The sequence below is a fragment of the Natrix helvetica genome (assembly GCF_964273705.1).
Source record: "Natrix helvetica genome assembly, chromosome: 6".
Taxonomy (NCBI): domain Eukaryota; kingdom Metazoa; phylum Chordata; class Lepidosauria; order Squamata; family Natricidae; genus Natrix; species Natrix helvetica.
In genome coordinates, this window is record NC_138553.1 from 24,821,289 (window position 1) to 24,847,123 (window position 25,835).

General features: G+C 41.4%; 2 protein-coding genes across 2 annotated transcripts in view; both read left to right on the forward strand.

Moving 5' to 3' along the window:
* The window catches only part of CRY1 (cryptochrome circadian regulator 1), a 301,323-nt gene that overhangs the window by 132,897 nt on the left and 142,591 nt on the right, over nucleotides 1-25,835 (forward strand). The window lies entirely within an intron of this gene.
* Nucleotides 1-25,835, forward strand: part of RFX4 (regulatory factor X4) — a gene marked incomplete at its 5' end in the record, with an annotated part of 86,418 nt that overhangs the window by 53,802 nt on the left and 6,781 nt on the right. The window contains 8 exons of the mRNA XM_081958295.1: nucleotides 1,500-1,663; nucleotides 5,837-5,937; nucleotides 8,851-8,909; nucleotides 10,630-10,774; nucleotides 13,189-13,287; nucleotides 16,265-16,378; nucleotides 22,844-22,963; nucleotides 25,336-25,497. Of these exons, the coding sequence (XP_081814421.1) occupies nucleotides 1,500-1,663; nucleotides 5,837-5,937; nucleotides 8,851-8,909; nucleotides 10,630-10,774; nucleotides 13,189-13,287; nucleotides 16,265-16,378; nucleotides 22,844-22,963; nucleotides 25,336-25,497 (964 nt within the window). The remainder of the gene's footprint in view (nucleotides 1-1,499; nucleotides 1,664-5,836; nucleotides 5,938-8,850; nucleotides 8,910-10,629; nucleotides 10,775-13,188; nucleotides 13,288-16,264; nucleotides 16,379-22,843; nucleotides 22,964-25,335; nucleotides 25,498-25,835) is intronic.

The window sequence follows — 25,835 nt, forward strand, 5'->3', positions numbered from 1 at the left end:
AACACTAAGATCAATTAAACTAGTACAGAATATTGATTTCCAAAGTGCCTGCTATCTTGCTCTGCTAAACTCCAACATTACAACATATTCTAGTTCTTTGCTTTTTGTTTCTCTTTCAATTCTTATTCATATGATTTTTTTTTCATGTAGTCAGTCCAGATAACCAATACCTTCTAATAGCACAAATCTCTTGTTCAAGGCAAGGTTATATTTGTTTGCTTGTTTATCTATCTATTAAATTTATTTGCTGCCCATCTGGCCACAAGGTGACGTTAATTTAGATTTAGGCCTTAAATATATTTACAATGAATGATCGCCTGACGTTAATTGTAATCTATACAGGATGATTTAACTGTTTCCTACCCCTCAGTGTAATGCCTCTTTCCTCATTTTGGCTGCTTCCATATTGGATAGGAAATCTCTTTTGTTAACCTTGAGAGGGGACCAAATTGCTGTCAACAGTCATGTACTTTCAGAGGAAAATTGTTAGGGCTCCTTGTTAGTATAATGTAGGGATGTCAAACTCAATTTCATTGAGGGCTACATCAGGGTCGTGTTTAACCTTGGGGGGCTGAGTGGGTGTGGCCAGGATGGGCATGGGCAGCTCGATATCCTGCAGCCCTCTGTCAGTGAAAACGAAGCCCAGGAGCTCAGTTTTCACTGGCAGAGGCACTGCGGGCCAATCTTTAACTGTTTCCAGAATGGCCTGGAGAGCCAGATCTAGGCATGAAATGCTCTAATCTTTGCTACCAGTTCAAAACCAGGGCATTCATTTCGCTCACATGTGGCACTTCTGGGCATGCGCAGAACCTTCTGCGCATGTACAGAGCATTTTTAATAATGTCTGGGTGGGCGGTGGAAGCCTCCCACTGCCACCACTACCGGTTCGCCCAAACCAGGACGAACCGACAAAATACCACCTCTGCCCAAATCTAAGCACCCTGCGGCCCAGATCCGGCCTGCAGGCCTTGAGTTTGACACCCTTAGTGTAATGGTATGTGGGAATGCCCTTGGGAGATGTGGGAAGAGCACCAGCCAAGAGAACAGATGTACATAAGAAGCAGTTGAGCCTGCAGATGGAAAGGGACAAACATCTCACAATGTACCCTCCCTAGTTTTTGGGGCTTTAAATACAAAGGGGGGGATAAATGTACTTTCAGACCTGCCAGATTCTGTTAATGTAACCTCACAACAATGTACAGTATAAATAGTTCATTTGGGCATGCTTCTTATCTGGACTATCTTGCAAGGCTGATGAGCAGAATGAAACTCAGTGGTACATGGACATGAAAGAAAGAAAACAGAACCCACCCTTTATTTGCAACTCTCCCCCCCCTTTTTTTTTTCATCAGCAAACTGCCATGGGTGGAACATACCATTTGATGGTGTTTTGCAAAAAGAAAATCAGAAGTGCCTTTCTGGCACTCTAGAACATTTAGTAAATAATAATAAAACAATTGCACATTCCATTTATTTCTTGTGTCTGGGTGCATTTCTAGGTTCAAAGTTTTCTTCTGCACTTTTGGCAAGGGATGCCACCTCACATGCTTCCTGTACTGGGTTCTTCCACTGTAGTAAATATAGTTGGAGTTTGTGATTCAATACTGTATAAAGCTATTTCTGGAGTTTTGATGCCAACAGTCTTGCAAGCATTACCTGATAGGTGAGTATATTTTATAGACTGATTTTTGTGTGAATGTATTGGTGTGAGTTTGCTTGCGACATATGCCCTCTATACAGTTTAAATGAAGAATTTTTCTAACATAAGACCAAGTGAATATTTATCTATCTCCATCTCCATCTCCATCTATCTATCTATCTATCTATCTATCTATCTATCTATCTATCTATCTATCTATCTATTTGGGTCTTTTTTCCCATGTAAGATTGAGATTGTCTTTGCAACGTTTCGGCGAGGTCTCACTGGCCATCTTCAGGCTGGATTTTGGGCTTAAAGTGTGATCACAGCTGCCGTCTTTCTATAAATCTTGGTGGGGGGGAATGTGGAGTGCTGGCTTTGTTTCAGTAAGTGGAATGATTGGTCGTGTGGTTGTATCATGATTGGTAGATTGGTGCTGATTGGTGCTGGCTGTGTATCCGTTGTTGTTTCGTGTTTGGAATTCGTTGGAGATTAATACGTTTGTAAAACATATTAAAATGTATTAATCTCCAACGGATTCCAAAGAAAAACAATTACCAACCTAATCCAAAGGGAGACTCCCCCAAAAAACCAAGACACAGAACAGGACAATGGCATCGCCTTCCTCCCTTACATCAAAGGCCCACAGATAAAATCAGCAAAATTCTCCACAAACACAATATCAAGACAGGCTTCAACACTGACCAAAAAATAGCCAACATCTTAAGAAACCCCAAAGACAAAATCCAGCTAGAAAACCAAGGAGTCTACGAAATACCATGCAAAATCTGCCCTGTAACATACATAGGACAAATGAACAGGAGAATAAATGCATGCATCGCAGAACACAAGAATGCAGTAAGAAAAAAAGAAAAAAACTTCCTCCCTTTTCCAGCACCTTAAAGCTACAGGACATGAAATTAATTTTGAAGGAACAAGGTTAATCTCCAAAACAGAACACTTCAACAAGAGAATAATTATGGAAGCTATTGAAATAGAGAAACACCCCCACAACTTGAATAAAAGTGATGATACCTACCACCTACCAGACATCTGGAAACCAGCCCTCGTCAACAAAGAAGCCCCACTCACCACCCAGGCCATTACAACACGAAACAACAATAGACACACAGCCAGCACCAAATGATGTCCCGGTGTTTGGAGGCCGTACGGGTCTGGATGGATGGCAACCGACTAAAACTCAACCCTTCCAAGACAGAGTGGCTGTGGCTTCCGGCCTCCCGGTTCAACCAGTTGCTTCCATCTCTGGCCATTGGGGGCGTGCAACTGGCCCCCATGGAACAGGTGCGCAATTTGGGCGTCCTCCTGGATGCCCGGCTGTCCATGGATGACCATGTAACAGCCATGGCAAGGGGGGCGTTCCATCAGGTTCGCCTGATGCGCCAATTGCGCCCCTTATTGGACCGGGATGCCCTACGCACAGTCACCCATGCGCTAGTGACGTCTCGCCTGGACTACTGCAATGCTCTCTACATGGGGCTTCCCTTGAGATGCACTCGGAGACTGCAGTTGGTCCAGAACGCGGCCGCGCGGGTGATTATGGGGAGGACTAGATACTCCCCTGTAACACCTCTCCTGCGCGAGCTGCACTGGCTTCCTGTAGTCTACCGAGTGCGTTTCAAGGTTTTGATTATGATCTTTAAAGCGCTTCATGGCACAGGACCTAGTTACATGCAGGATCGCATCCTGCCCCATACATCCCTACGACCAATCCGCTCACACAGAGAGGGACTTCTCTGGGTGCCGTCCGCTAAACAGTGTCGGGGGGCGACACCCAGGAGCAGAGCCTTCTCTGTGATGGGCCCAGCCCTGTGGAATGACCTCCCCCGTGACATCAGGATTATTTCCGATCTCCGCTCCTTCCGTGTACAGCTGAAGACCCACCTCTTTCAATTATCTGGCCTGGCTCAACCGTAAATTTTTTCTTATTCCTCCTGACAGTCCTTTTAAATTTTTTAAATTTAAATTGTGTTATTATAACTGGGGTATTTTAACGGTGATTTTTAACTGTCTAAATGTGATGTAATTTGTTACCTCCTCCGTGCATGTATGTCCTTGTATATATGTATGTTTATGTGTTTGTACATATGTTTTATGTTTTATATGTTCTATTGTACGCCGCCCCGAGTCCTGTCTGGAAAGGGAGCGGCTAATAAATTCAAATTTATTATTATTATTATTATAATCAACCAATCATGATGCAACCACACAACCAATCATTCCACTTACAGAAACTAAGCCAGCACTCCACACACCCCACACCAAGGTTTATAGAAAGACAGCAGCTCCGATCACACTTTAAGCCCAAAACCCAGCCTGAAGACGGCAAGTGAGACCTCGCTGAAACGTTGCCAAGACAATCTCAATCTTACACGGGAAAAGACATGAATACAACAAGACTATATATATAAAAATGGCTGTGTGTGTGTGTGTTCCAACATAACTCTGGAACCCCACAAGCAATTTCAACCTAACTTGGTATACAGATGACTTACTCTGTGGAAACAAATACTGTTGGTGTGTGTGTGTTCTGTTAAGATACAGCCTGTTGTGCCTTAAAATAGCTTCTACTTTGCTGCCGTAAAATGGCTTCTACTATGCAGCACAGTGGAGTTGTCATGGTAACGGCTTCACAGTACTCCACAAGGAGTACTCTGGTAAGAGGGAAAATCCAACATTAGAAATTACATTTGTTCTGGACATTTTCTCCCTATAAATAAATACCGGGGCAACACCGGGTTATCGGCTAGTGAATAATATAACCAAATGGGTTTGACAGAATACTGCAGACTGAGTTCAAATGTCAAGGAAGGAATGGTGGAATTTGTCATTTAAGAATGAAAGACAAATACATGGGCAATGTACTTGCATGCTTCAGTTTTGAATTCTAAAAAATTTATCATTCTGGCGTTCTTTTTCATACAAGTACAGTCAATGACATTTTTAATTTATCAGGTTTTCTTCCTTGAAATTCCATCTTAATAATGCTTTTCTGTGCATGTTACAAGTCTTCATTCCTACATTGTTTTCTATTCCAGCCTTCTGTAAATTAGTAGTCCATTGACGAGTTCAACTTCTACATCATATTTCCCAACCAGTATCTTAAGGGCTAGATCTTCTTGTACATACTTTCTTGAACCCTGAGACCTCTGGATGGTCTTGTGGCCTGAGAACAGTGTTTATAAATGGTGTGTCCCTCTACACTATTCTGAAATGTCCTCAGCAGTACAGTATGTCTTGTGTGCCTGTTTTATTACCATTTGAGAGGCTGACAAGATGCAGTGTGTTTTTGTCCTCAGTTCTTAACCATGACATTTCCTAGATAGCAATGGAATCATTTAATTCAATCTGTTTCACTTATTCCTGTTAACTAAAGTAGATAACTTTGATTTAACCATATCGCTCCTGACGGGTTTTTATTGGGTATTTTAATTATATTTTATTTCATTATCTAGGGGTTTTTAAATACTGTATTTTAATTGTTTTATTTGTCAGCCGACCTCCTCCTTGTGTATGTCTCGGTATATGTCTCTGTTATATGTTTGTTTTGTCCACATATTTATTTCATATGTTTCGTTGTACGCCGCCCCGAGTCCTTCGGGAGAGGGTGCGGCTAAGAAATAAATATTTATTATTATTATTATTATTATAACTGTAGTTTCAGTAGTAGTAGTAGTAGTAGTAGTAGTAGTAGTAGTAGAAGGAGTAGCGATAACATTTATTTTTCTAAGTTTTAAACATTAAACACCACTGAAAATTAATGTTATGCAGCAATTATGGATCATAACTTTGAAAAGTGGCATAGTTTTGAAAAATGGAATATAACTTTAAAAAAAAAAGATCTGGGAGGGACAGCAGATCCAAGAATTTGCAGTTATTCATTTCAGAACTCTATGGATTATTTTTTCTGTATACTTTGGTGCACTTTTCAGATTCTTTATTATTAGGTAGCTATAACATAATATATAATATTCTCAGTGCAATCCTATGAATGTAACTGGAAATTAGGTCTCACAAAGTTGAGGAACTAATATGAGATAGATCAGGAAAGGAAGATTTACCAATTTTGAACTATAGGGTTAAGAATTGGGGAGTTACACAGCAAATATTTTCCTGTTTTCTTCTGCTAAGAAAGACTCTCAATGTATGTTCCTGAAATAGTACTTTTCTTTTCAGCTTAACACAGGTGATCCGCAAGTTTGCCAAACAACTGGATGAGTGGCTAAAGGTAGCTCTTCATGACTTGCCTGAAAACCTACGAAATATCAAGTTTGAATGTACGTGTTACATACTTTCTTAATACAAGTGGAAAATTGTTTGTGATGCTGTAACATTAAAGTTAAAGATATTAATCAAAAGGTAGTATGACTCCTGGCACCAATAGAGCTTTTTTTTAAAAATGCAAAGGATTTTTTTTTAAAAAATGGTCAGATAAAGAATTTAATTCCCACTACATATGTGGTATAGCAATATTCTTAATCAAATCAGTCCACTCTATGTTCTATGAGTAATTTTTTTAAAAAACAGAAAGGGCAGTTATCGAACACATATATTCTATGCTGTGGTTAAGTTCTGATACACCTACCTGAAGAACATGTGGAAGATAGGACAGGATCTATCAGTAGATTTAAGGGTGGCCCAATCCTATTTTTTTAATCTATAAAATTAAATTCATTCTTCCAAAATCAGGATGCTGAAATGAAGAAAGCTTGAAATAATTATTAGATTTTATGTAAAAAAGCTATTCAAATTTTGAAAATAAATACTTAGAATAAACTTGAAGGCATTCTTTAATTTTATGTAAGGAGTAGGCAACACCGTGTCTTTTGATGTCAAAAGAATATATATTAAACAAACAAACAAAAAAAGCATTGGCAATCCTCCAAAATGTAAAAATGCCACAAATCTCACATGATCTTAGGCATGATATGACCAAAAATGTTTAGGACTTTTATGAGATACTTTGATAATTTTTTAAAAGTCTCAGTATGCAAAATTACATACATGCCTGAAAAGATGGTTAACACTTGTTCTGTGTCTTATGTCTCTGACATGGTTTAAAAGAACAATATCATTGCATCTCTAATTTATCAATCTCTAATCATCTCAAATTAATTTTGTCAATTCTTTCAGTAATATGAGTGTATCAGTGATGGGACTCAATTTTTTTTATTATCAGTTCTGTGGCTGTGGCTTGGTGGGTGTGACATGGCTTGGTGGATGTGGCTTGGTGGGCATGGCAGGGGAAGGATACTGTAAAATCCCCATTCCCTCACCACTCCAGGGGAAGGTTACTGAAAAATCCCCATTTCCTCCCGATCAGCTGGGACTTGGCAGGCAGAGAATAGATGGGGGTGAGGCCAGTTATACGGGTTTTCCAAACTACTCAAAATTTTTGCTACTGGTTTTCCAGAACTGGTCAGAACCTGCTGAAAACCACCTCTGGAGTGTATATCTCTGACTGGTTATAGTGATGAAGTCAGATCAGTTACAATAAATTAATAAGTCTCCTGTCTTTGTGGACTAAATTAAAAATCTTCTCAAATGCAAGCAATCAAGCTCCTCTTCTAACTACAGTCCAAGGCCTTTGCCTCAGGTGTCAAAGTTTAAAAAATGGAGACGATCAAATAATACCACCTCCATAGGAAGGGCACTACACTCTGTAGATGCCTGCCTTGAACATTATATCTTGGGAAAACCTGCTTTATTTCATCAATCCTGCTCCTTTTATACCTGCTAACTTCCACATCACAAGTTTTTTTTTTTTTTGAAGACAGAAAATGTGAACGAAGTTGAAAAAGGGAGGGAAAAAATTCATTTAGGAGATGGATTAACCACTGATCAGCATGAATGATTAAAAGCACCTTTGTTGGGGAGACTCAGAAAATGGCTCATTCAACAACATGATTTTGTAATTTAATAATTTATTCAAATAACCCAAGGCATGATCCTTTCCTCAAAATGAATATGTTTTAGTATATGTTTTGGAATTGATCTTAGAGTTGCAACTGGAGAGATCAGTGTGGATTCTCTTCACTTTAGTGAAGTCATATAGTATTTGAACATCTCTGGCATCTGAATTCTAGCGCTGTACCTACAAGCAATGCAATAGATTTCAGTATACTGTTTATTTACCTGTGATAAAAAGACAAGTACCTCAGTATATCTACAATATTAGGATTTATCCAAGAAAATATGGATATAAAGTGTCATACTGTTGACCAATAGATAAAGAGATTGATAGATATCATGGATTTCATTCTGTACATGGCCTTATCAATATGCTTACATAATAGCAATAGCAATAAGACTTAGACTTATATACCACTTTACAGTGTTTTATAGTCCTCTCTAAGTGGTTTACAGAGTCAGCATATCCCCCCCAACAATTTGGGTCCTCATTTTAACCACCTCGGAAGGATGGAAGGCTGAATCGACCTTGTGCCTGGTGAGATTTGAACTGCCAAATTGCAGGCCATCATTCATCATAAGTAGCTTGCAGTAGTGCACTCTAAGCACTGCGCCACCGTGGCTCATAACATACAGTACATTTAATCCTCATTTGTGTACTGCAGTCACTAATCATAAACCAGAGAATCTTAGTTCACTTGGTATCAATAGCACAGTCCTAACAATGAGAGGATGCGTTTCTGTGGTGGAGGATCACTTCTTCAATTTTTGTTGGAATGGAAAGTGGAATTACTAATCCAGTTTCATTCAGATGGAATCTGTAGATCTAGGGTAGAATTGTTTCAGAAATGAGAAGGCTTTGGATAGTATGAATCTAAGGTTACCTTTGACAATTCTAGGGAATAACCCTATTAGAGATGTTCTGGTCATGGGAACTAGCATATCAGCACACATGGAGCTTTCTGCAGAAGCACAGAACTGAGGATCATTTTAATTTAATTTGATCATCAATAAATAACTTTCAATGGGATTCAAGGTCATTGATTTTATTAGGTAATGATTTCTATCCCAAACCTTATTTTTTTTAAATGGCTAAAATATGCATATTCCCATAACAAACATACCTAATAATATAAATATTGTTGAAAGAAAAAGTTCTTACAAAACAAAATCAGTTAAAGATACGCTGTTAGCAGAATTGAATGAAGATATAGGATGTATTGTTTGGTGCCAAAGTAATCATTCTAGCTAACTACATAAATGATCTCCCTCATTGTCAGTATCCAGAAGATTTTCTCAGATTCTTCGGAGGCAGACATCGTTAAACCATCTATGTCAGGTATTTTATCCTTTTTTTTGGGGGGGGGGTCATAAGTTTATTTCGTTCCTCAGCAAGCACACATATGTTAGTTCTCAGATAAATTATTTACATGCATTTGTGAAATCACAACATTTACATGGGATTTGTTTACTGATATGAAAAAAGCATTCAGAGTTAAATGAAGCAGAAAAACCATACCTGCTTGCTAGTTGTTGACTTACATTATTTTCCATATTCTGGGAAGAATCGCCTATCCATGATGACTAATCTCTCAGTGCAAATTCTAGAACCTCAGAGAGCAGGCCTCAAATAAGAGCTGCTAGGAAGCAAATGTAAAAGAGGATTTATACCGTTATATCCATTCATTGAATCCTAAAAATTATCTGACTGACCTCTGGGAGATCCAGAATGCCAAACTAAATAGCATTTTGATTACACCTGTAATATTGCTTCTGATATTTTCCCATTTTATAGACCTCTTTCCTTGCTGTTATCTAACTGGAGAGTTAGAGTAAATTGTAAAGGAAACATGTTGAAAATAATATTTGCATTATCTTACTGTCCCAGTTTTACCCCATCTCATCAATTGTTTCCGTTTATGGCCAAATAGAGATGTAAGCAGTTTATAAACACTTTGAGCAAAACTGTCTTTCGCCAATATTTTGAATAGCCTCTAATTCACTACTACATTGAAATCTTTAGTAGCAAAAGCAACGTAGATGGTTGCAATGAAGTTCTCCTCAATTTTCCTTCGGAATGGGCCAACTTGCTTCAGCCAACTTGACATGGCCAACTCACCACTGACACCACTGACACCGCAGGACAACTCACAAAGGAACAATTCAATTTAATTATTTAAAATAAAAAAAATATTTTAATTTTTGTCATTCACATTTCATTTTGTCCCTCCTTTTGCATCCTTTCTTTAAGGATTCTATTCCACCATTTCTTTGATATTAGTGTAAGTCTTGTTCTGCCAAGTTGGCCGCAGCAAGTTCGCTGGGGCAAGTTGGCCGTGGCAAGCTGGCCATGGTGAATTGTCATAGATCCACCTCCCTTACTAACTTAAAGTACTAAATAGCATTTGCATGGATTGAATGGAAATACGGGCAGTTCTGTTGAGTAAGTCCATTGTTATGCATGAAGGTCCCATCTCAGATTTATAAACACTCTCTAATGTTCCACTCCCACCTCCCTTTCTATGTACTTGTGACCAGTTACTGGTCAAAATGTTAACAGAAGTTCATTCAGATCTATTAGTATTTGACCTTCTCTGAAATAGAGCCTAGTTCCAATATTGAACATATTCTTGAGGTACTGTACTTACTATAGAGGTGTGAGGATTTCAGATATTGTTTCAATTATTTTGAAATTGTGAATTAATGTACTATTTAAATCATTGTGATCATTTCAAATGTGAACGTCAAGATACAAATAATCTGAATTTAAGGGACATCATGAAGAAACTGATTATTCTCCAAATGACAAACATGCCTTTTTCCCCAAATGAAAAGAAGCAGAAGTATAGTATTACCTTAACTTTAGAACTTCCACATCTCTAATTTGGACTGGGAAAAGTTACATTCAAATGACCTCCTGCACTCCAAGACTTTTCCAGAACCCAAGGAGAAAAAAATCACATTAGCAGAAACCTACCACAAAACCGTATAAAAGGATAATGTGATATTATCTAAGGTAATAAACTCTAAGCTAATGAGTTGTTTAAATTGGATTATAGGCTTCAAGAACTGTGATTCACAGTGCAGACATTACATTCCAAATGCTGGAAGATTGGAGGAATGTGGATCTTAACAGTATCACTAAACAAACACTGTACACCATGGAAGATTCACAAGAGGAGCACAGGAAACTTATAATACAATGTAAGACTATAGGACTTTTGACTAAGAGAAATTAACTCCAAATGTTAACAAAACAGAATGTACCAATATTGTTGTTTCCAAAATCAGCTCAGATGATAAAAGATTCTGATTCTTCCCCACCTCCACACACACACAACCACACCTCCTCTGAATGTGATGATAGCACAGATGACATGGGAGAAATATTGGTTCCATAACATTTTCTCTGCTTTCTGTTAAACTTCTCTTTGCTCTCCAGCAACTTAGCTATCACAGTGCAAAGTAGAGTAGGGGAGGGCACTTCCATACAAGGGTTTTATTATGCAATTTGGGTATGTTTACTAAAAGCAAATCCTATAATATGTAATTGTTAATGATAAGCATGCATAAAGTTGCTATCTGAATTCCCCGTGACATTTCTGCCTCTTTAGATGTATTTGTACAACTAAATGGTACCTAGATTCACATTTCCTTAATATGACAGGAGAGTGGCTGACATGAACGTTAGCATTTCTTACTTATAACATCCCAAAACCTGTTTCCTCCAATTACCACTTTACAATTCCTTTTAAGCAAACATTTTTTCATAACTACACTCTAGCTGCACTTTAAGAAATGATTTCATCTTTCAAACATTCTTTCAAGGAACAGTATATTTGAATTAAAAGCCCAATTAAAAGCTGTGCAGATCAGGTGCTTTCCAAGTACGTAGAGACTTGGACTGGAAATTCCTTATATGGATAATTATCTCTGAAGAAGCCTGCACTTGATAGCAAGGCTGGACATTTTCCTGAATGGTTCAGGATGCTTCTGTTCCAAGGAAGGACGGTTGTTGGATACCATTTCAGCTCAGTTTTCAGAGTGAAAAAACATCTAATGAATTTTTAACTAGTAAGGATCGAGTATAGGACTGTGGTTTGCGACAAGTGAATATTTCAATGATACGCAATACAGTAAAGAATTATTTTCAGAAACCTTACAGGATTTTTTAAAAATATTAAATACGAACATCGGAAGGATGGAAGGCTGAGTCTACCTGAGCCTGTCAGGATTGAACTCCTGGCAGTGGACAGAGTTAGCCTGTATTACTGCATTCTAACCACTGCACCACCATAGCTTTTTCAAGTACACCTCATAATCTCATTCAATCCCATAGGGGATAGGGGAGAAGTCAGATCTTACGCGGTTTTTGGAAAGTTAAAAGGGTGGGGGCCGGCCAAGGCTAAGAAGGAAGGGTCTTCCAAACAGCAAGGACTGCCATGGGGAAGGCACAATTCCTAGGTCCTACAGGGTAGCAATATTTAAGGGAGGGGACTAGAAATGTACCCACTTATCCAATCTGGTAAAACAGGTTAGGAATCCTTAGGGAAAGGTAGTCCTGCAAATAATCTGGTCAATGAATGACCAATGCCTATAATATTTCAGTAGCAAGTACAATTAGCAGGAAGCAACTGTGGAAGGGAGATCTCACCACGATGTTCTAATTATGAGCTTTCAGCATGAATCTCATTGGCCATTACAGTCTACATAGAATTACAGTCCATATAAACCTTTGACCTCATCCAACCAGATTTTTATATTCCCATGATTTTTAATGTGTTTGTAAGGCTGCATGATAGTTACGAAACACAGCAATCATGTTTATCTAGAGATCAGTCAGCTTTGGTCCATTTTATTTGTGCATAATTCAAAATATCTACATTTGTTAATGGTAAGAATGTTTGGGTTGCAACTTAATAATGCCATGTTTTGAAAAGGATGCCATTTATGTGTATCATAAGATAATTTGGACAGTTGCAAAAAAATACAATATTTATAAAAGTAAAACTACAACAAACCATACTTAGTGCTTATTTTCCTCATATGTCCTCGAAGACAACCCCTGTTCCCAAATAATATCTAAATTTCTTTAGATATTACCACTCTTGAAATCACAGAAAAATGTTATTTTTAAGTATTGCAAATAACTGTTACTGCATTTCTATAGAATGTTTCCTGATGGGAAGGTGTTGTCTGTCCTGGATTTAAATAGCCTGTTGATGCATTTCTAAATGAATTTCATGCATGACCTTTTCTGTCTCAAGGGTCAGAGTCTTGAATTAGCTGTGGAAGAATGATTCTCAGAATGGAGTCTGACTTTTCCCTATAGATACTGGGAAATGTAGCAAAAAATCATGCAAAACTACTGATTATAGGGAAAAAGGACTTTATATAACCACAGGTGGTTATTAGCTGGGCAACTGTATAAATATTTTAAATAAATAAATAGGAATAGTCATGAGAAACAATTTAGCTTTTCTCTTCTTAAACATAGCATTAATGTTCTGTTGTTTAATTTAGCTAAGCAATTTTTATTCATTCTATATTTGCTTTCATTTGTCATCTAAGAGACAACACCATTAATGATTTGGATTCTTTGGGTTTTATTTTGCCAGTATATCAGGAATTTGATCACCTTTTGGAAGACCAGTCACCCATTGAATCATATATCGAATGGCTGGATTCCATGGTGGATAGATGTGTTGTGAAGGTCAGTAAAACACGCAAAGGATGAAAGAAGCTAATCACATGGTGTGTAAGACCTCATAAAACCTCCACATGCGGAGCTCTAAATCCAGTACTGGTTAATTTTTAATCTAAGAACTTGAGCTGAAGGCAACTTCTTGAAGCAATTTCCAGACTTGAGGATTTCCCCCCCCCCCCTTCAGCTCGGGAGACAATGGGTTGGTGATGTCAACCACTCACTGGCCAAAGCATTGGTACAGGTGTATAGGAAGATTAACATATTGAGTCAGATCACTGGTCCAATCACCTAAGTGCTATCTATTTTGACAATCAGCAGATCCTTGGTCTTTCAAACAGATCTTTCTCAGTCAGGAAATGATGGAGACCAGTGGTGGGTTCCTACCGGTGTTCCTACTGGTTCGCTGAGCGTGTATGTGTGCAATTGAAAGAAACTTGCTCAGAAAGCAAAGAAAAAAGCTGAGGAGCGGCAATTCAATCTGCCACCCCTGATCAGCTGGGCTTCAGAAGCTGAAATAAAGCTAGATATAACCCAGGGACGGACAGGCAGGCCAACTTTCAAACCAACAGAGAACCAGTTCGCTCTCTGCTTGACGGCAGAGCTACCGGTTTGGGAGAACTGGTGCGAACTGGTAGAAACCCACCACTTTTTAGAGATCTTTTGCATGCAAATTATGATTTCTACCAATAAACTACAGCTGTCTCCAGCCAGAACTGGAAAGGAACAGTAGCTCAGAGTCAGCTGGTAGCAGGAACAGGAGTGAAGTGTTTGTAGTAAACTCTTTTTTATTTGAAATAACAATATTATCATGTGTTACGATATGTTTCTTTCTGAAGCCCTACATGACTTGGGGTTGTTTTCATACCACTATATCTTTGATATGAGAACTGTAACTGTTCTATAACAATGAATCAAGTTTATAGTTGTTTTTCCTTACCATACCCCCTGCTCTAACATATTAATTTTTTTGATAACTTTATCAGAAAATAATATTTTTATTTTTAAATGTTATGGGTTAAAAACAACGACACACCTATTATTTATTCAACCAATTTCAGCAACTTCTTAGCAAAGAAGTTGAGCAATATAACCAATATATTTTTGTATAAGCAAATGGTTTGTTTGTTTTCAGTGCTTGATGGTTTGGATTTCAAGATTTGCTTTACCAGAGCTACTTGCTGTGGGTCACAATAATTACAGTAAACTTTTGCAACACAGATTTAAGTTGTAAGTGATTAATTGCTTGCAACTATAATGGGAGAACAGAGAAAGAGCATATTGACTCAGAACCAATTTGGAAGCTGTAAGGTGGCCTACCTTGGCTAGAGCTTATCTGGGTTGATGGGGTTTGCCTAAATTATCTGGTACCACTTGGGATTGCTGGAGTACTGCTTTCACTGTACAAATCTATCAGGGGAATCCCAAAATAGAAAAAAAATGAAGAAAGCTGATTTGAACAATAATAAAATTGAAATATGACAATAAAAAGTTACCATATTTTTCTGAATATAAGACACACCTTTTTCCCTCCAAAACGAGGGTGAAAATCTGGGTGTGTCTTATACACTGAATACAGCATTTTTGGCCTCCCAAAACCCCACCCCCTTTGCAAAAATGGCCATGCGTAGCCTTTAGGAGGCTTCCAGAGTGCTCCTGAGGGTTGGGGAGGGCAAAAATGAGCAAAAAACAGGCTGTTTTTTTGCTCATTTCCCTCCCCAGCCCCCAGGAGCACGCTACAAACCTCCTAAAGGGTATTCATGCCCTTTGTTTGGCAAACAATGGGCCCTTTTTTGTGAAAAATGGGCCGTTTTTGGGAGGTCTGCAGAGTGCAAAAACTTTTTTTTTAAATTTGCTTCTTCAAAATCTTGGTGCATCTTATACTCCAGTGCGTCTTATACGCCAAAAATACGGTAGTTTGATTCTTTTCATTGCATTTGCAAAGTTATAAATAATGTTAAATGGGAAGTATTCATTTTCTGAAGATGCTATTCTGAAGAGACTGTTTGGAGGCTCCAGTACTGAAGTTTTCAGAAATACTTTGTATTCCATAAGATTAGGTCCCTTTCAATTCAGGGGTGGGCTTCAAAATTTTTAGCAAGGGGTTCTCTGCCCAGTTGCTGGCTGGACGTGGCCATGGTGGGCATGGCCTAGTTGGCCTCCTGCACCACCGGGGGGAGGGAGAGGAATGATGTTTTTGCCCTCACCAGGCTCCGGAGGCCCTCTGGAGATCAGAAACAGGCCCATTTCCGGCCCTCCCAAATTTCCAGTAGGGCCATTTTTCACCTTCCCTGTGCCTCTGCATGTGTCCTGCACTTATCTGCATCCAAAATGGGCTGCATGGGAACTCCTGGGAGGGGCAGGGTGGGAGGGGTGAGGCCAGCCAGGAGTGGGATTTGAGGGTTCTCTGAACCACACAGAATCTTAGCTAAAGGTTCTCCCGAACCCCTGCGAACTCCCAGCTTCCCACCCCTGTTTCAATCACCTCTATGACACTTTTTCCTTTTTCCTTAGTTTCACAAATCATTACTGTATTTCCTTCTGTCTTTTCAAGTCTTAATTTATTTTCTTTACCATTTACTTCTTTCACACTCGTCCATATGCCATCATCAGCTTCAGATTGGCCTGTATATATTGACCTCTGTTGCTTATCATGTTTTATCAACTACGACTTTTCATACGACAAAGAAGATATAGATTAGATTATCAGCCTTATACTGTTGTGCCAAATGCAACCTTCCATACTAATATTAAGGCCAGTACCAATCAGATTTGACATATTTTGGCCAACAATTACAATTTTAGTTAAGTAGGTTCATGCTATTCTCTATTAACAAAGATCTCTAATCTAGAGACCACCTTGCAAGCCAACATATTACAGCCTGCATCTCTCTAACAAGAATGTAGCATATGCAAAATATTGACATGCATGTTGGATGATACCTTATAAACACATTTTGGATCACTTGTTTCTTTTTATTGACAGGTAGCTGCAAAAAGACCAGGCTACCTGAAGAAAGTGGCCCCGCAGTTCCTCTTGATGTGGTCCTGTTTTGGCACAAGAGTAATTCGGGATATGACTTTGCATAGTGCCCCTAGCTTCGGTACTTTTTTTCTTCCTGAGATTTCAAGAAGAGCAATTTTGCATCATAGTAAAAAAAAAAAAAAGTGAAGAAGTTCCATATCTTTCTATATGTACAAAGTTGGGAAGTGGCTGCTTTCAAGGAGCAAATGAGCTCCAGTGGAGTTGAAGGCAGTAATAGTGGTGATGATCATTTTGGAGAAGGAAAACATTCTGGTTTTTCCCCCTACAACCCTCATCCTTTATCTAAATCATCACTTTCTATTACAATAGAAAGTGATGGTTTAGATCACTGGTAGTCAACCTGGTCCCTACCGCCCACTAGTGGGCATTCCAGCTTTCATGGTGGGCAGTAGGGGTTTGCTGTAACTCTGCTTTATAAATTTTATAAAGTAAAGTTACTTCCCTACTTTATAAATCACCATTACTGTAGAACCGGTGGGCGGTTAGAAAATTTTACTACTAACAGAGATACAAAAATGGGCGGTAGGTATAAAAAGGTTGACTACCCCTGGTTTAGATAAAGGGTTAGGTAAATGTTCCCGACTCTAGGGGGCAGTGTTCATCTCCGTTTTAAAGCCGAAGAGCTAGCACTGTCTGAAGACGTCTCCATGGTCGTATGGCCGGCATGGGTCAACGCCGAAGGTGCACGGAACATTGTTACCTTCCCACCAAAGCTGGTTTCCATTTTTCTACTTGCATTTTTTACGTGCTTTCGAACTGCTAGGTTGGCAGAAGCCGGGACAAGTAATGGAAGCACACTCATTATGCGGCACTAGGGATTCGAATCATCAAACTGCCAACCTTTCTGATCGACAAGCTCAGCATCTGAGCCAGAGGTGGGTTGCTTGCGGTTCGGCCCAGTTTGGCCAAATTGGTAGTGGAATTCAGGCCTGGGTCTCAGTACAGACAGCGACCCAGGCCTGCCACGCCCCTTAACTGGTTCCCTCACCACCGCTGGGTCACCGCCATTTTGGATTTTAGTGACTGCACATGCGCAGTTCATTGTAAATTGTTCTGTGCATGTGCAAAGAACAACTTACATTGAAAAGTGTATGTGCGTGCAGCCTGTGTCAGGCGCCTGACGCGTGCAAGTTGAAAACTGGTAGTAAAACTGGCAGCAACCCACCCCTGATCTTAGCCACTGAGCCACCGCATCCCAGATAAAGGGTTAGGGTTGTAGAAAAAAACCAGAATGCTTTTCTTCTCAAATACTATCAACCCCATTATTGGCATAATATAAAAAGATGATAGTTGAAATTAACAATGAGAGGAGTTTGATGGCAGAATTGCTTATCCAGAGAATCTCCACTTTATTGGGTATTTTCAGTTAGAGGTTAGACAGCCATCTGTCAAGGATCCTTTAATCCCATATGACAAAATGTGAAGTCATTCTTGATGTTGGCATGGAGGAAAGTGGAAAACCGTATCAGAATAATATACTTTTTCGCATTGCAAAAAATTGTTAACTCTAATGTAGGCATCAAAGAAGCTCAAGTAGCTCCAATTATTGTAAAATAAGCTAATTGAATATTCTTAATTAATAAACATGTATAAAATCACAGTATAAACAATAATTTAATGTCCTTTCATATTATCTTAACGTAAGTTGATATGGCTATTTTTGCATCTTAATACTGAATTTCTCCCTACATATTATTATTTATTTAATTATTTATTTAATTTGACTTCTTAGTTGCCCCCTCTCCCCCCAGGGACTCGGGGCGACGTACAATAGCAACAGTCACAACAATATAATATGGAGGAGGTGGAAAATAAATAAATAAATTACAGTACTTTAAGACAATTAAAACCCCAATGACAGTTAAAATTTAAAAATTAAAATTAACAATTAAAAATGCCCAAGAGGTGGAGAAGCTCTAAATTTAAGCCAGGCCGGCTAGTCGGAACAGGTGGGTCTTAAGTTTCATACGGAAGGAGCGGAGGTCAGTTGTTGTCCTAATGTCTGGGGGGAGGTCATTCCAAAGGGTAGGGCCCATCACAGAGAAGGCCCTACTCCTGGGCGCCGCCCTCTGACACTCTCTGGAGGACGGCACCCGGAGAAGTCCCTCTCTGTGCGAGCGAATAGGTCGCAGGGATGTGTGGGGCAGGACGCGATCCCGCAGGTAACTAGGCCCTGTGCCATGGAGCGCTTTAAAGATAGTGACTAACACCTTGAAGCGCACCCAGTAGGCCACAGGAAGCCAGTACAGCTCGCGCAGGAGAGGTGTTGTATGGGAGAACCTCGTTCTCCCCATAATTACCCATGCGGCTGCATTCTGGACCAACTGCAATCTCCGGGCGCGCCTCAAGGGGAGCCCCATGTAGAGAGCATTGCAGTAGTCCAGGCGGGACGTCACTAGCGCGTGAGTGACTGTGCGCAGGGCATCCCGGTCCAAAAGGGGTCGCAATTGGCGCACCAGGCGAACCTGGTGGAACGCCCCCCTCGCCACGGCTGCCACATGGTCATCCATAGCCAGCCGGACATCTAGGAGGACGCCCAAATTGCGCGCCCGTTCCACCGGGGCTAATTGCTCGTCCCCGATGGCCAGAGATGGGATGTACTGGTTGAACCGGGAAGCCGGGAGCCACAGCCACTCTGTCTTGGAGGGGTTGAGCTTGAGCCTGTTGTCCCCCATCCAGACCCGCACGGCTTCCAGACACCGGGACATCACTTCGACGGCCTTGTTGGGGTGGTTTGGGGTGGAAATGTACAGCTGCGTGTCGTCAGCGTACAGATGGTATCCCACCCCAAAACCACGGATGATCTCGCCCAGGGGCTTCATATATGTGTTGAACAGGAGAGGCGAGAGGACCGACCCCTGTGGGACCCCACAAGTAAGGGGCCTCGGGGTCGACCTCTGCTCCCCTGCCAACATGCATTGCGTCCGGCCAGAGAGGTAGGAGCGGAACCACCGCAACACGGTGCCTCCTACCCCCAACCCCTCCAGACGGCGCAATAGGATACCATGGTCGATGGTATCGAAAGCCGCCGCAAGGTCTAATAGGACAAGGATAGAGGAGCAACCCCTATCCTTTGCCCTCCAGAGATCATCCACCAACGCGACCAAGGCCGTCTTCGTGCTGTGACCGGGTCGGAAGCCGGACTGGCGCGGGTCTAGATAATCAGATTCCTCCAGGTGACGCGGGAACTGCTGAGCCACCACACTCTCAACAACCTTCGCTAAAAAAGGAAGGTTGGAGACAGGACGATAATTTGCTAGCTCCTTTGGGTCCAGAGAAGGCTTCTTGAGCAGGGGCCTCACCACCGCCTCTTTCAAGGTGGCTGGTAAAAGGCCCTCACTCAACAAAGCGTTCACCAGTCCCAGTAGCCAGCCTCGTGAACCCTCCCAGGAAGCCAGTAGAAGCCAGGAGGGACACGGGTCCAGTAAACATATGGTGGCTCGCAGTCGCCCGCGCAACCTGTCCAAATCAGTGACAACAGGGTCAAACTCCTCCCAGCGTGGTCTCTCAAGACTCGCCTCAGATGCCCCCCCCTGGAGCACTGAAGGGGGTCCATCCCCTCCGGATCTGATCGATTTTATCCTGCAGGTATTCCCCAAATTCCTCTGCCCTGCCCTGCAATGGGGGATCCCGCTGTCCCTGTGACAGAAGGGAGCGGGTCACCCGAAACAGGGCGGCAGGGCAGTTCTCTGCGGACGCAATAAGGGTGGCACAATATCGGCGTTTGGCCACTCTTATTGCCACAAGGTAGGTCCTTAAGTAGGCTCTTACCTGTGTTCGGTCAGATTCGGAGCGGGAGGATCTCCACTTGCTCTCTAGGCGTCTCCTGTGGCGTTTCATCGCCCTTAGCTCCCCGTTAAACCAGGGAGCCCGGGTCGATCGTTGCCATCGGAGAGGCCGCAAAGGCGCAACCCGGTCTAAGGCTCCGGCAGCCGCATTATTCCATGCAGCTACCAGGTCCTCTGCCCGGGAGCGGGACAGGTCTGCAGGAGGTGGCCCAAGCTCCGCCTGGAACCTATCTGGTTCCATCAGACGCCTGGGGCGGAACTATCTAGGACAATCTGGCTCCGCCTCCCCGCGGCGGGGGGTAGCGCCAGGGAAGTCCAGCTGGAGAAGTGAGTGATCTGACCATGACAGGGGCGTGATGGCTAAATCCCCTATTCCCAGATCACTCGTCCACTGGTCGGAGACAAACACAAGGTCCAGTGTGTGGCCTCTCTTGTGTGTGGGGTCCCGAATTACTTGAGTCAGATCCATGGCTGTCATGGAAGCCATGAATTCCCGGGCTACCTCGGATGCTTCTCCCATCGACGGCAGGTTAAAATCCCCCATCACTAATAGCTTGGGGGTTTCAACCGCCATCTCAGCGATCCGCTCGAGGAGTCCAGGCAGGGCCGTTGATGTATGGCGGGGAGCCAAGTATACTATCAACAGGCCCAACTGTCTCCCTGGGCCCCATTTCACACCTAGAGACTCACACCCAGATATCTGCGACACAGTGAATTCTCTCGGTGCCAAATCTTCCCGAATAATTATCGCTACCCCACCACCCCTACCCTAGGCCCGTGGCTGGTGGAATACACGGTAACCTGGAGGGCACATTTCCCCGAGGGGCAACCCCCCCTCCGGGCCCAGCCACGTTTCCGTTATTCCTGCGAGGTCCGGCTCCCCCTCTGTGATCAAGTCACTGATGAGGGGGGCCTTGTTAACCACGGACCTCGCGTTACACAGCATCAGCCTAAGGCTATTATATTATATAATTATTTGATAAGATAGATCACTATGAATGTGTTAGGAGACTTTAGAGAGAAACAAAAGAAAAATCCAAGGTAGGCTTGACTGAAAGGCAATCATATTAGAATATTGTCCTCAAACACATCCAGGTTTTGACTGAGTTTAAGTCAGATCGGTTGGAGGTTTTTTTTGCATTTGCTTCAAATCTTTGGGAGCTGATATATAACAGAAGGTCTAGATTATCAAATTATCAAATCAGATTGAAAAATACAGCCATTAACTCTGGCTGAAATTGATAATTATTATAAAGGTCATTCTAGACACATCAATTTTCTAGCCCCACAGGGAAGGGTGCCCTATTTCTTCTGATGCAATCTTCTATAATCTGGTGCCTTGAATTTCTGATAAATTTCAACTGCTGATTAGAAAAGCCGAATCCAGTATATCTGGAAGCAGGCCTTTATCATGAGTACCATCTGAGTTAAAAACCAAATGTCATCCATCCTCCATCCTGCATGTAGAGCCAGGATGTCATACTGCTGACAGAAACCTGTGTGATTTCAGAGCTAAGGTGTTGTAGGAACGCCATGAAGATGCATCAGCTGTAAAAACTCCCTGAATGACTTTGGGCCGGTCCCTCCCTCCAAAGTCATTCTTGTACCGAAAAACAGAACTGCTGCCTATATCACCCTGAGCTCTTGGATGGATGGTAGGATAGTCGTCTAACCAAAAAATAAAATAACATTTGGAAGCTGGCCAGTTTACCAGCGGATTCTGCCAGTTTACCAGTTTGAGGACACATGCATTCGTTTTCTTCAGGATATGTTGCTATTAATTTGTTTGTTTTATATTTTGCGTTTTAAAGGTGCCATTATTCTAAACTGAGCACTCAGTTGTCAGATCCAGCAGGGTGCAAGCGTGATAAATAAATGTGTATTGTCCACTAGAAGGCAATTGAGGAGAAGCTGGGGAAGAATAGTTAAAAGATCTGTTTCACACTGCCCAGCGATAGGGCTGAACCAGCACTATGGAAAGCACCAAATTGAGATGACACAAAGCAGGTTGACCTTATCATATTTATTATGAAGCAAGTTCCTTGATTGTCCTAGATTTGCAGTTAATTCATTGGTGTGCCCAGTTTGTTTGACAACTGCAATGGTGTTTTTTTTTTTATAACATTTCCTTTTGTTGCTAACCACCAGTTTGGTGTAGTGATTAAAGCATGAGGCCAGGAATCAACAACTCTTGGTTCTAGTATTACCCTAACCAGATAGATAAACTTGGCCCTGTCAGTTCTTTTAGCCCTTGAAATATTGAGCACTTTCAAAAAAGGCTGCCAAGAAATAGCAATAGCACTTAGACTTATATATCGCTTTACAGTGCTTTACATCCCTCTCTAAGTGGTTTACAGAGTCAGCAAATTGCCAACTATCTGGGTCTTCATTTTACCCACCTCAGAAGGATGGAAGGCTGAGACAACCATGCAGAGAACAGCTGCCAGAAGTCAAAACTGACTCAAAGGGACAGCATTTTTGTCTGTCAAACAACTGATTGACAGGAGGGCAGGAGCAGTGCAACTTCACACCCATGGACAGCCTCTTTGTGTCTTTGGTAGCACCTCTCATATTGCCTGCAACCAGAGCTGATCATCCCAGTGCCTCCCTTGGGTACCATAGCGTTTTTCTTTCCCCTGGGGCTCACAATTAAGTGAGTAATAGCAGGACTGTAAATGCCAATGAGTTTCATGCAAATGGCATTCACTTTTTTCCTCACATTATTTTGTCACCAGGATCTTTTCACCTTATTCACCTGATGTTTGATGACTATGTGTTGTACTTGTTAGAATCACTCCACTGCCAGGAGAGAGCCAATGAACTGATGAGGGCGATGAAAGGTGGCACTGGAATAGGTAAGGTTACATCAAGGTCTTGAAGTGACATCAATCCACCCCAAATGGTCCTATGCTTATCTGTGTTTGTTATTGTTAGAATAGTTGAAAAAATGTGGCAATGGAACATCTACTTTTGTGTGTGGTACAAATGACAAAAATTGATTAGGCCTGACTATGCTCACACATTATAATAAGTCATAATGAAATTTAACTGGTGTTGACTTAATACGATTCCCCATTATTTGTATTTTTGTACCCTGGTTTATAAGTTAACGCTCAATAGTTACAAAGATGCTTTGCTGATAAAAAAAACTACTACATCTTTGTTAGAGATCAGGGAGCTGGTCTAGAAACACCAGGGGACATTATGGGCTAGATCAGGGGTGTCAAACTGGTGGCCCGTGGTTTGGAGGCATCGCACACAGGCCACGCCCATTCCAGCTCCACAAATAGGGGAAATAACTGTCACATGATGGCAATGTGATGTCACAAGTTTGACACCCGTGAGCTAGATGAAAGTTTTATAAATCAAAAGACTATACTATATGAGCTTTCCAGGGGTGGGTTACAGCTTCTTCTACTGCTGGTTCACTCAAGGATGCGCTTCAGGCTACGCACACATACGCAGAAGTAAAAAAATTGCATCTGTGCATGTGCAGAAGCAAAAAACAAGATGGCAGCGCCTACGGCACCGCCGATAGAACTGGTTCGGGCGCCCGTCCAGCTGAGTTACTACCTACTCAGCCGAACAGGGCTGAACCAAGCCGAACCAGTAGGAACCCACCTCTAGAGCTTTCCCTTTAGCATGTATCTTGTCTAAATCAGGGCAAAGGTAACACTTGAGTTTGCAGACTTGAAACCTTAGAAACTATTAAACTTATTTCATAGTAAGCTCAGAAAGCTTTGATTCCCTATGTAATCTCTGAAGAGCAGAGAACTCCTGTTTCGCATCTGCAGCCCGAGTCCCTTTGGGGAGAGGGGGCGGTATAAAAATCTAAATTAAAGTAAAGTAAAGTTTCAGGTCTGGATTAACCATTCAGCAAAATAAAGATGTGTTTAGGGCACCAAGGGAGACGGGGACATCACAGGGATTTTTCCCTCCCTAACTACCATCTTTAATTTTTTTACTGCCACACTTGATTTTCAATAAATTTTTATATTTGCATTTTTCACTTTTGCGAAAGGCATTAAAGGTTAATAAGTGGATGCATCATACAGAAGGGGAAGACTTATCAAGAGTGGCCACCAAACTTTCCCAAAGACTGCTTTATACAAAATTCTCTCTCTCACTTTAGCAAAATAGCAACAAGTCCTTCCCTGAAGATCAGAAAGGTACATTAAAATCGCAGCTGCTTCCAAATTTCTCTCAAAAGTAGCTGCTATTGTGCAGTACCATTCCCAGAACATCTCAATTCCCACCAGTTGTCTCCCATTTGATGTGTTGCAATTGTGTTACATTTGAATTCCTGTTATATCGAGATAGTTTGGGCAGTTAACTTCAGCTGTCTGAACCTAGACTTCCCATTTTAGATGTTCTCAATGCACATGGATTGGTTCCATTATATTATTTACAATAAGCACAATTAATTTAAAATTAATTTAATTCATTAGATTTAGGTTTATTTATTTTATTTACGTGTTAATAAATATCATCAGTAATTAATATTCATTTATTAGCAATTTTATTTGTTTGTTTGTTGATTTATTTATTTATGTTTTGGCCCACCTTTAGTATTTTTACAAATAACTCAAGACAGCAAACATATCTAATACTCCTTCTTCCTCCTTTCTCCCCTTCCCCACAACAGCCGTCCTGTGAGGTGGGTTGGGCTGAGAGAAAGACTGGCCCACCAGAAAAGCTTCTCTTAAGGCAGGGGTGTCAAACTCAAGGCCCGAGGGCCTGATCCGTGCCATGGGGTGCTTCAATCTGGCCCAGGGGGCTACCCTGGAAACAGCGAAGGATCGGCCTAGAGTGCCTCTGCCAGCGAAAACGGAAGTTGGGTGTCTGTTATGGCCTCCTGCAACCCTCTGCCAGGGAAAAAAGGGTTCGGGAGGGCTGCATGAGCACTCAGGCCACCACAGGCGTCTCTGACACGAGTGAAGTCAAGGTGGCCACGCCCACTCCAGCCCCCTGAGGTCAAACACAACTGTGATGCGGCCTTCAATAAAATTGACTTTGACATCCCTGTCTTAAGGCATGACAGATGTTTGTACTAAAGTGCCTTGAGATAAAGTAAAGTCTGCTTTAAGAGCTTGCAATATTCATTTACAATTTTATTGAAGAGGTGCTTGCATCCTGGGAGGGGGTGGAATAATGAATAGGGGAAAAAAGAATGCTGGGATATAATTCTCATGTTTATATTTTCTACTCCTTTTTCTCCTGGCTGCAGTTGAAGTACGAGAAGAGATCATAGTGGCAGAACCTGTCCCATCGAGTCCCTCCCCTGTTGCTTTCTCTCCAGCGAAATCTGCCACCTCAGTGGATGTTCCATCCGTTCCCTCTCCTATAACCAGTCAGTCCCCAGAGTATGCTGGCTTAGCAACCACCACAGGTTGGTAAGGCTAAGAAGAAGTGCTTGTTTGTAGACCTTTGAAAGGATAATGTAGACCTAAAACTGCGAGGGAGAAGGGAGGAAGAAGTTTTCATTTCACCCCAATTTTATACAGGATGAAAATAGAATTCTTTAAGACTATGCAATCATTAGTAGCATCGGTGAACTGTTAGGCATAGGGCTGCAAAATTTATCTTTATTTTAAAGGCCATAACAAATCATTTGAATAAAACTGGAGGCAGATTAGGCATGGGATTACTGATCGAGTTATTAATGAAATTTAGATTCTACCCAATTCTAAGCAACTCTGTGTGGCTTACATTGCCTATGGAGATTCT